This window comes from Rhinoderma darwinii, chromosome 10 (assembly GCF_050947455.1).
Source record: "Rhinoderma darwinii isolate aRhiDar2 chromosome 10, aRhiDar2.hap1, whole genome shotgun sequence".
NCBI classification, from domain to species: Eukaryota; Metazoa; Chordata; class Amphibia; order Anura; family Rhinodermatidae; genus Rhinoderma; species Rhinoderma darwinii.
The window spans coordinates 18,945,613-18,957,777 of record NC_134696.1 but is presented as its reverse complement, the minus strand read 5'-3'; the positions used below and the strand labels follow the sequence as shown (position 1 = coordinate 18,957,777).

At 39.1% G+C, this 12,165-nt stretch overlaps 1 protein-coding gene across 7 annotated transcripts in view; it reads left to right on the top strand.

The window, feature by feature from the left end:
* The window catches only part of CAMTA1 (calmodulin binding transcription activator 1), a 1,213,376-nt gene that overhangs the window by 449,320 nt on the left and 751,891 nt on the right, over nt 1–12,165 (top strand). For all 7 annotated transcript variants that reach the window (XM_075839423.1, XM_075839422.1, XM_075839421.1 and 4 more), the window contains exon 4: nt 2,875–3,010. In XM_075839423.1, coding sequence (XP_075695538.1) covers nt 2,875–3,010 — 136 coding nt within the window. The remainder of the gene's footprint in view (nt 1–2,874; nt 3,011–12,165) is intronic.

Genomic DNA, 12,165 nt, shown 5'->3' with positions numbered 1-12,165 from the left:
TACTGCCCCCTAGGAAGAAAAATATGCAACAAATTTCTATTTGTATGGACTTTTTTCTTTAACTAACTTTATTGAACATGTGGATTATTTTGTGATATTTTTTCCGCATGGTGATCACATCCACATTAGAACTTTGTTCCTTGTTATAATTTTTCTAATGTCGCTAGGGAGTTTTTCCGATGAAATATGGTCAGACTAGCACTTTGTATGAAAGTTTTTTACGACTGCTGTTTCTGTTTATGCCTTGTGTTGTTGTATTTCTTTCTGTTCTTGTGTTCCGAAAGCCAATTACTGTGACTAACAGAGCACTGTAAATTTTTGCAAATGCGTATTGCTGTCTCTGTGGGATGCGTGGCATCTCTCCTCACGTGTTTTTATATCACTCCAAAATGAACGGCTTCTGTTTAGCATATGGTTTCATACTTAGTTATCTGTTCAATATATCGCAACTCAAGAGTGATTACTTTGGAAGACGAATAAATGTTTCATTTTTCAATTCAAAATTTGTTATAAATAGAATCTACGGCGCTTTAAAAACATGAATTTACGTTAAAATTGGGACAATTAATCATTGCAAAGAGTTAAGGAACTTCAGAACTTTATGTTAAGATTTTGAGAATTTAATTTTAAGGGGTTGTTAGAGATGAGGAAAAAAGATCTTTTGTTTTTCTAGAAACAGCACCACCATTGTTCATATGGCTATGTCTGGTATTGCAGGTTCAAGTTAATTAGGCAGAGCTGCAATACCAGACGCAGCCAATTAACAAAAGTGGCGCTGTTTTTGGAAAAATATCAGTCTAACGTCATATAATCTCTCACAACCCGCTCCCATTATTGTCTAAACATAAATACTGCACTGTACATTGATATATAGGTTAAATGCTTGTACTATATAACATTTATGCAGCATTTTTTTTTTTTGGGTATAGTCAATTGATATATGAACCCTGGTATGGTAGATAGAATATCACATAAAGTTTCAAATTGAAGCTCATCAATGCGTAGAAAGCATACAGATGTAGCAGAGCTGACTGTCATTTAACTCACTGAGATAAGAAGAAACACCTGTGGGTTTCATATTCCCTATCTTACAAAATATTAGCTGAGCCTGGTAAAAATATCCATGTTTGATGTTTTAGAGGTTTTTCCAACAGGACTTGAATGGGGTTGAACTGCAATACCAAATACAGCCCATGCTTAAGAGTGGCGCTGTTTCCGAAAAAATAAAGGACACAACTTTTTTCTAATATTATTCATTTAAAGTAAATGTTTACCTTATACAGTAACTCTGTGTCATTTTGATGATGATTGATTTCTTAATATATCTATATAGCGGAGAAAGCTGAATATTTCTGATTCAAAGATCAAAATCCCCTGTATAGGAATAGAGTTAAAGGGGTTATGTGGGGCCCGAAAATTATTATCAGTGTAGTCCCTGCAGTATGTGATACACTCGCTAATATACATTCCGGTTCCCCGTCGCGCTGATTATGAGATTTTTATAGACTTTTATAGCGCTGACGGGGGACTGGGAGTCTAGTTGCACAGTCTTCCTTCATGACGACACGACTCTTCGTCACATGACCGGCCCCACTTTACTCTATGTACTCGCTGTAGTACTGCTCCTGCTTATACATAGAGTACAGCGGAGCCGCTCACATGACGAAGAGTCGTGTCATCAAGGAAGTCTGTGCCACTAGACTTTTGGTACCCCGGCAACGCTATAAAAATTTATTAAAATCTCATCATCAGCGCGGAATGTATAGTAGCGAGTGTACTCACATAATGCATTGAGTACACTGCTAATACTTTTCAGTCCCCACATAACTCCTTTAAATAATAAAATTCTGGTTGCCTGCAGTTACCACTAGAGGGAGCTTAGGAGTTTAATGCATACTGTTTTATAATTGAGTACAATATTTTAGCTCCGTAAAAAAAGAAAAGACAAAAAGAAAACAAGATGACGAAATAGCTGTTATTTCCCAATTAACCCACTCTAAAAAATTAATATAAGTTAATCAATTAGATACATGCGCCCCAAAATAGTACCATCAAAAAATATAGCTTACCGCAAAAAATAAGCCAAAAATTACGTCTCTCGAAAAATGGGTGAATCAAAAACATTTTTAGGTCTATGATCTTTAACTGTACCAAAATAGTCAAATATTTTTCAAAACCTGTACATATCTGGTATTGGTGTAAAGGTAACGACCCGTAGAATAAAGTTCAAGTGTTATTTATACAATACCATGACCGGCGTGACATCATAAAACCAAAAAACAATGGCGGAAAGGAGCATCATGGGGTTAGAGACTTCTGGGCCCCCACAATGTTTGTTTTTAATTTGCAAAATGTATAAAATAAGATATATAAAAGAAATAATATTTATGGAAAGCCGATAAACCGGCAATGGGGAGTGGAAGAGATTTACAGGCCGCTTGGAATAACCACGACCTTCTTTATGATGGAGGCCTTATTTAATTACCAGTATATAAAACAAAGGTTAATGCCCATCGCGGTCTCTGCCATAAGCATTTTCTTCCTCTAAGTTCCTTAGGTTTTTCGGAACACAGCAAATCCCCGATGCCGTATATCAGCAGCCAAGGAGCACTTATTACTTACAAGATCTTCTTTTATACCTATCATTGACACATTTAATTCATTAGCTACAAAATCCACAAGTAAATGTTTGCAGGTCATAAAGCATCTAAAGAGATCCAGCCTCCGGCAATAAAAAGTGAAAAATTATTCTTCGCTAAATGGAGGATATTGCTTTTCGCTCGTGACTTTTCCAGACCCTGCTGCTTTTCATCATAAATTTGTTCAGTATTTTTTCTTCTTCTTGTGACTTCATTTGCTTGTGGTTTCTTCCAGGCCACAGAATGGTTCCATGATATTGTACAATCGGAAGAAGGTGAAATACCGGAAAGATGGATATTGCTGGAAAAAGCGAAAAGATGGGAAAACAACACGAGAAGATCATATGAAACTCAAGGTCCAAGGAGTGGAGGTAGCTGGTTATATTATTTATAGGGTTTATTGGAGATTGTTACTGTTACGGCTACTATATGGTGACATATGATGGCGCCATTATTTATTATGCTTTATTGTTCTTTGGAAAGTTTTGAGAAAAATGTGAGGTGCTTCAAAATGTATACAGGTTACTGTTACCATCGCTTTTTAGTTAAGGTGTTTGCAAATATTTACTGCCTATAAATCCATAAACACAAGCCAATTGGATCATACCAAATAGGATTTCGGGAATTGTTAGGCAAGAGGCTAATATATTAGTGAAGACTAAAGGGGTTATTTAGGATTGGAAAAAAAAAAGTCTGCCTTTTTTTCCCAGAAGCAACGCCACTCTTATGGATGGGCAGTGCCGGATATTGCAACTCAGCCCCATTTACGTAAATGGGGATAAGCTGCAATACCAGATACAGCCCTTGGACAAGAGTGGCGCTGTTTCTTGAAAAATGCAAATCCTTTTTTCCAATCCTGGAAAACCCCTTTAATCTATATTATTCTCCCAAGAAATTCCATAAATAACAAATACTTACATAGGCTTTCCCACAATTAAAAGTTAGAATCTATCAGTAGGATGGGGGTCTGACCATTGGGGCCTCCACTAAACAAGTAAACGAAGGGACCAAGGGGTGCATTGTATGGGTACAGTTCTCTACAAAGGGCCTGGTAGAGTGTGGCATTGTGCAGAGAAAGTCTAGAAGGGTCTGCAGCCACTCTATTCTTGGTATCATAGGGGGTTCTAATTGGTCGGACCCCCCTCCAGTCCCATTGATATGCCATAGCTTTTATTTTTGGGAAAAATCTCTTTAATGATTTGTTATTTCTAGAACTTCTTGGAAAAATAATATAGAATAAATACTATTGCAGGGATTCATATTCCCGGTCATTTGTCTGCGGAGTATAGACTGTTGTCTCTGGCAGCCTGAACGGTCATAAAACAGCATGTGTTTGCTGAAGAGCTGGCAGGGAAAGTGTAGTGCATATGAATTTATTGCGCCCTCCACTTGTGAAGGGAGTGATTTTAGTGTATCTAGTATATGCAAGCAATTCCCTAATATATGAGATGACTAATGGTTAAAGTGTACCACCCGCCCTACACAATTATAAAGAAGGACACTGCAGACGATTATGAGCATTTTTGCAGTATACTCAATCACGTTTTGTTGTCCAGTTTTGTTTATTATGGAACTCATCAAAATTTCTGCCGGCCACTTCCACTATTAAGGGGTCCAAATTGTATACTTAGGTATTTACAGCTGCTATTGACCCGAATAGGATCTATAAACAATCATATACAGTGTGGACCCGAGATTTCAAAACTGTTCTAGGTCTCAAAGGGCACAATAAAACTACTACATGTATTTGTTAAAAGTCCAATTTTATTTAATGTAGTAATGTCCCAGGCTCCCAGCTGTATTATGCAAATAGGTGGAGAAGTTAGCTACTTCCTCCCTCATTGATGTCATCACTGAACTGCTTTTCCCAGCATTCTTAGTTTTTAAATTAAAAAAGGCAATAAACTATGTATAATAAAGGCTATACGTCAAAGGGGTTGTCCAGAATTAGAAAAACAAGGCTGTTTTCTTCCCAAAACAGCGCCACACTTGTCCATGAGTTCTGTCTGGTATTGCATCTCAGCTTCATTGAAGTCAATGAGGCTGTGCTGCAATACCACACACAACTTGTAGATGGGTGTGGCACTGTTTTTGGAAGAAAGCAGCCATGTTTTTCTAATTCTGGACAACCCCTTTAAGACAAAGGCTTTGGTTTAACTGACATGTAATTTATAGACAGATAAATATTTAGTCAATTCTATCAAGCATGTCTCCGAGCAATGAGAAGGGTGGATGTGGGGGGGGGGGGGGTTTGTTCTCTTACTGTGATTGACTAAGAGAGGGGAAAATCATCAGTGACCGGATGACCGCGCAAATAGTATCATGAGACCCAATATGGCTGATAATAATTGTCACACATATACTTCATGCTAGAGTTGTTAGTGTACATAAAAAATCATGAAGATGAAGTCAAATTTTTGGCTGGAGGTATACCTAAACAAATATATCGGAGGACGGAGGTAACAATGGAGTACCATTGCCCAACGAAGTATATTGCAAAAATTGCTGATAACCACGATCTCTATCGCTTTCAATATAATTGTGTATATTGGGCGTCGTGGCATGGCATATACAGTGCTGGCATCAGGAAGGGGCCAACCTGAGCAAATTCTACGGCCCAATGAGTTTAAGGGGCCCACTTTGAGTAAATATGCTTTATACTTACCAAGTCGAAGGCGGGGTAAACAGGGGTCTCAAGTAAACCTGAAGATAGTCCTGGATAGATACCTATATATATATGTCGAAAGGTCTATCCAGGACAAACCAATGGTTACATTACTATATTTACGTATTTGACGTGTAATCTTATAGGCAGTAAATATTTACTACATATTTTGTGAAACCTTCTATTTCACACAGAAATTTTCAATTCAAATTTTACAATTAAGGATTTATGCAGGAAAATAACCAAAAATGTTCAACTCTTAAAAATGTTTTTGTAGGTTCGGTTATCTGAATTTTTAGTTTGGTTGATGTATTGTTCATGCGTATCAAGCAGCATAGGACGTTATATGATAGGGGCGAGACACCCTATGTCCCATATATTTATTATTGTTATGTTGTGATATTTCGATAGTGAGCAAATTTATCCTTTTCCAGAAAGATTTGGTTTCCTATATAGAATTTTTTGTGGACTTCTATTGTTGTGGTGACTACAGCCGTGTGTTATATCGCCGCTGATGGATATTTTCGTGGTATAAGTAGAATATTTCCTGTGTATTGAAAGTCTACAGATCATGGTTGAAGCTTTTGACCAGTTTGTTGAGCAATGTAGTATGTGATATCTAGATTTATATACATTATATATGATAATTGCCATGTGTGATATTTGGAGATTATTATACGAAGATCAGCAAAAATGTTCTCTTTGCAGCTATTCAAAATTTTTTGTAAATCACCCATGAGTAGGTCCCAATATCCTGGACCATATTACAGCGCTTTCTATATTCAAGCACAAAATAAATATGGCTGATACATCTGTGGGAAAAAAAATTTGATTTCTCTATGTTCCCATGTATAATTGAAGCCTTAGGATGCTACTAAAGGTTCCTTTCATTGTCCCGAATAGGGTCCTGACTTGGGACCATCATATAATTTTACCTAGCAAAAAACTGGAAGTGTTACATGCCGCCAGGCGCCAGTGATCGATGTATATCTCTAGGATCGCCGTGCACTCGAGATACATGACCTTTTTCAAGGGAATGGTGCGGAGCAGCAACACCAGACACCGCGAGGTGACACTGTACCTGGTAAAGCCAAAGGGTCGTAGCAGGAGGGACCCCATTTTTTATGGTTTGTGGGGGCGCAATGGTTGGATTTGCACCAATCACAAATGAATACGTGTTCTACCAATCCGCCGTATATCATTAAATGTTTCTTAGCCTTGGTGAATCACCGACTTGAGCTCGTAAAGTTCATCGCCCTTCCCATTTTTGGCACCAATTTGGGGTAACAGAAATCTCAAAGTAGTATCAAAGGGGCTGAGCCCTTCATAGAGCTCCGAGATCACCGACTATACCAATGTTGTTTTCTTACATATATCTATGACATAACGGCAGTTCCGATTAACATTTTAACCATTTCATATTCTGTATTGTCCACAACTGACCAGTAGCCTTGGTGTGGCCCCAGTCCATGTAGACGGGAACTAGAGGTTGTCACATTTGTTTAACTTTTCCTGACAGTAATGAGATTGCGTGGCTCCTATGATAGATATTATGGTCAGACAAACCCTAGAATGTATCAAAAAGACCAAAGAGGTATTGTCTGACATTAAAATAAAAAGGTCTATTTTTTTTCCAGAAACAGTGCCACTCTTGTCCATAGGCTGAGTTTGGTATTGCAGCTCATTTCTGTTCAAGTGAATGGGGCTAAGCTGCAATACCAGACATAGCCCATGGACAGACGTGGCGCTTTTTCTGGAAAATAAGAAACCCTTTTTTCTAATCTTGTCAAACCCTTTGAATACATTTCTCTAATATCAGAGTGTCATTCATATCTGGCATTCCGCTCTCTATCCCAAATCTCATTCTAGCCATCCTTGCACCGGTGGAGCAGCCGGCTTCTTGCTTTGTGCTGTATCCGTTACCCGCTTTGTGTTCTAAGTCACATAATTTATATGTTTTTTGTTTTTTTACTACGTTGCGCTGAAGTTGCTCTCTGAAAAATGTGTGTTGAGCCCCGCTGTGTTGCGTCAAAATGAGTTATGCAGGTAACAGCGCCTTTGATTTATTCTCTTTTCCTTATATATAAGTGATGAATGTCATGCTGATTTGGTGATGCAATTTAAAGGTATAACGCAGATATAAGCACGCGTTTCGCTCACCATTTATTTTTTTTGCACTGAACTATAGAGCTGTATTAAACGCATACCATTATTGTTCATTGTTTTTTAAATCTGCTTTTCAAAGACGAGTTCCTACTGTGGAGGGGCCTTTCATGAAAGCTGTGAAATACTCGCGTCCTAGAACACAGCCTGAGGACAGAGCACGCTTTCTGCCAACTTGTTTTATTCATATACATTGGAAAACTAAGCTCAGGTATTAACAGACTATGTAATGAGCTAAAGAGGGGGGGGGGGGGGTCACATCTTCCAATTTGAATACGTTGATATTAAGTTTTATTCAAAATTTTCTTTTACATTATTAATATATAAAAAGCGAAACATAATACTAATATTAATCCAAAGTGAATCTGTCACCGTTTACAGAAAATACACATAGTATTGGGGCGCCGTTCAAAAGTACATGCCCTGTTCTCACTTCGGTGCCTTCCAGCCAAGTTGGCTGATAGGAGTTACAGCCATGACCATGTGGCGCCTCTCGTACAATCAGGTAGTACAGATGTAGCCAAGTTTATCTTGACTCTGAGTGATAACTTGCTGCAGCGTGATATGACACATCACAAGCCATTGAAAAAGTCAAGTTCAAGTCTCTCAACACTGTGAATTTAATGCGTTATAAGTCAAGATAAAGATGGCTACATCTGTGCGCATGTGAAATTTGGTCTAATGTTCATGGGGTGCAATAGCATTCACTGGAGCACACTTTTCGTCATAGATGGTGTAACCCTGGTCTTATTTAACCAAAGAGTTTTCTTGCTTTATGCAAATGTAGCTTAGGCCGGTATCACATAAATCAGCCGCAACCGGCCAATTGTTTTTAGCATGAACCGGACACAACTGATGATATTTTGTGGACCGGTCCGGTGCCCTTGGGTGGACAGAAAAATGCTGCATGCAAAATTCTTCTGTCCGGTGAAGGTAGAACTGATGCAATTGATGCCAGGAACGATCACATAGGAACACATGGGATCGGTTCTGGCATCGTTTTTCCTTCAGCGTTTCTGTACAATGCCAGGGAGAGAATCCTCCTGATTGTCGCATATATGGGAAGGGGCCTTGATTATTGTACATGGAAAAGTCTGGGGGAATGGTAATGGGAACATTCTTATTTATATCCATTGACTGACTGCATGTAGTAATATTAAAGAAGGTGAGAAATGAAAAAACAAAGTAAATTAGAATAATAAATGGCAGAATTTGGCATTATACAAGGATGAAGCTTTATCTAAATAAGAATGGAAAAATTATTTAATTAAATAAAGCTTCAAATATCTCAAGCTTATTGTCTAGTGGGAGTCTGGGCTAGTCTGAAAATCACTACCTGTTGAAGCTCAGTCTGCTGCTTTGTCTGTCCCTCATGCTTTACACTGCAGCTAGGCACACACTCATATGAAGTCAGTGCATTTGTCTTACAGAAAGGACAGAATAACTGACAAGCAATGCCTCCTTAGCTGTGCGGCGTATGACTGGTCTTGTACCGTCCTGTCCACTAATATGAGCCCAATGGATTGTTGCTTTAAAAAAAGTAAAATGAGTAAATTCGACACAATTTTGCTAAAAACAATGTTCATTTGCAGTTGATGGCTGCGCCCATGGTGAACCCGGGCTTGTTTAGTGGCTTGAAATGCGCATTAACAGAGGGTCCTGGGAACACTTCATGCTAATTTACGGCAACTTTAGTCTCCAAATCCTCATAAAAAATTCAAAGCCGGATCAGGCATTGTAATAGACGTATGAGTCCTGTAATGAAAAAGCACCAGCATTGTTCTATGTGGGCATTACAAATGAAACTATTATAATTCATCCAAAAGAATGGTGGCGGAATGTTGGCTGTTCCTTTACTCTGAGCCCATTCTGACCTGTTGGTCTCCCTCTAATTATACATATGCATGCAGAGATGTTTCTGTAGGATTAATCCTAATTTGTCTTGGAATTTAAATATTCTTTTAGTGCATACTGAAGATTTCATTAGCATTTCCAGACTTTTTGTTATTTTTCGTGTTCAGAGCTCTCAAACTCTCATTCTATAGAAGAACAGCTTATGGGTATGTTAAATTTAGCATCTACTTCTAGTCATAAGTCAACCACGACCATAGGCTTTAAAGAAATAACTATAAATGCAGGTTTGTGTGCCAAAAACCTGACTTTTTCTATAAGGAGGGTTCAGATCACGGGTGGTCTGGTCCATCAGAATGAGAGTACCAGAGGATTCGCCATTCAGCCCAGGCTCATACACAATAATGGACCCCAAAGATCCAGCAAAAGACAACCCCATATAGAGGTGACTTTCGAGCCAATCTTTAGGATCTATTTTTAAAGGATGATCAAAAATAAACTAATAGATCATATAGATGATACAATATATGTGTACAATGATAAAGATTACAATGCAATTAAACATGAATGTGCACATGTTCTGTATAGATGGATAGTGGACCTCATAATGATGTCCTCTGGTGGGCCATAAGAATCCCAGTCTGATGCTGGTTCGAGTTAATAATGGAAATGCACATTGTGACCTGACAGCTAATTTAGTGTAGACTTTCATGTTCAGTACCTTGGACAGCTCTAACATAGGAGCTTCCTATAATTTCCCTTTATGACATCATCAAACCAATAAATGAGTTTAAAAGGGAACAACCACATCTATGAGTCATCATGACGTCATCAAACCAATACATGGGCTTAAATAGGAACAACCACTTCTATGAGTCATTATGACGTCATCAAACCAATAAATGGGCTTAAAAATGAACAACCACATCTATGAGTCATCATGACGTCATCAAACCAATAAATGGGCTTAAAAAGGAACAACCACTTCTATGAGTTATCATGACATCATCAAACCAATAAATGGGCTTAAGGAGGAACAACCACTTTTATGAGACGTCATTAACCCAATAAATGGGCTTAAAAAGGAACAACCACTTCTATGAGTCACCATAGCTCTTCCAGTAGTTGTCATTTTTCTTAATCTATTCCTTATGACAGTTCATATAATGTGCATTGCTCCGCAGGGGCGGCAACGTGCACATGGGAAGCTCCTCCCATTGTAACAAGAATAAGATATCTATTCTCTATCCTCTGATATGGTGAGAGGGACATACAGAACGAAAACAAGGGTATTTGGCAAAACCTATTTTTGGAATGCCTTTCCATGTACCTTAGGTGTGTTTACTGGACGATCACTGCTAATATTGATCATGATTGGAATTGCTCTTTAAAGCCTGGCTGTAAAGGCATAGAATCGGCCCATCTCATTTTTATTCCGCCCCTGTTGTCCAAGCATTGTTTAGCAGTATTCAGTTTAACAGCATGTCAATATACCAGGCATACTGTGCTCTCAACCCTGATGAAAAGGCCGCACTGTATTAGCCTACAATTATTGGTTTTGATTATGCTGTTCTGGAGTCACATTGGGGGCAGCAGTCTGGTAAACTGTCGTTTGCAGACAAACAGATTGTAGCTCAGTAACATAAGGAGAGAGCAGAGATGGGTGAGAGAATTTATTTCCAGCAAACACTGATTTGTATTCAGACGCGCTGTGAAAAATGAGACTGATATGTGAGACAATTAAACGAAGCGGAGAGAAATCTGCAAGGTTGCAGGAATTTGCAGACCCTGCATTTTAGGCGCTGACATTTATCATCAGGCAGGGGTTAGGAAGGGTGGACGCATGTGTACTCTCCACTTAAAGGATATGGCCTGGCAGAAAAGTGGACAAATAATGTTGGTTGCATAGTGAAGCTGTTACTTTGTTGATGTGAGCAATATGCAATGAATAAGTCCCACAAGACTGGAGCCAGACATGACTGCTAGGCTCACGTCACTGTGCAGCAGCCGCCACTGGGGTAGTGGCCCATTAAAGTTAATGCCACGGCTTGGACAACCCCAATTGAACAATGGGTGGTAAGGCAGCCGTTTGTCTAAGCTACTGGTTGATAACTCAGAACTTCGGCACCACAATTGATACGTAACTTATATATACAATAGATACGTAACTTAAAGCCCCAATTTGGGCCCCAATGCAAATTTATAACAGAGCCCTCTCGCCTAACCTAACATGTGGCTTTTATAGAACTAGTGTCTTCTAATGGGGCAGAGAGGCCTTTGGGCCACCCCACGCACCATTACCTGAATGTGACTGCTAATTGTACATTCACTAAAGCTTTACGAGTGCCCTTGGAAAACGGACTACCAGACTAGCCACAGAAATTCACATTGCTTTAAGCTGGATATTGCCAAAATGGATCATCTACATATATGTTTGGTTGGGACAAGTGGTAGACAGAGTAGAGAGAGCTGCCTAGGGCACCATTGGGGGATGGGGGTGAGGGGGCAATGGTGCAATTAAATGAATGACTGATTGTCCATCTGATGGCTTTCATTCTGTATCATTGGCATAGGTCATCTGCATGGATGATAGAAAATTCAACTATTAAAGTGTAGCTAAAAGTTTGCCAAACTTCTGACATGTCAGAAGTTTGGATTGGTTGGTGTCCGAGCACTGAGACCCCCACCAATCTCTAGAACGAAGCAGCTGAAGTGCTCGTGTGAGCGCTCAGCCGCTTCGTGCCTGTTCGGCTTTTTCTGGAAAGCCGATGTATCGGAATACGGGCTCATAGACATTCTATTGAGTCTGTCCTCCGATACAAACAGCCAAACAGACACGAAGCGGCT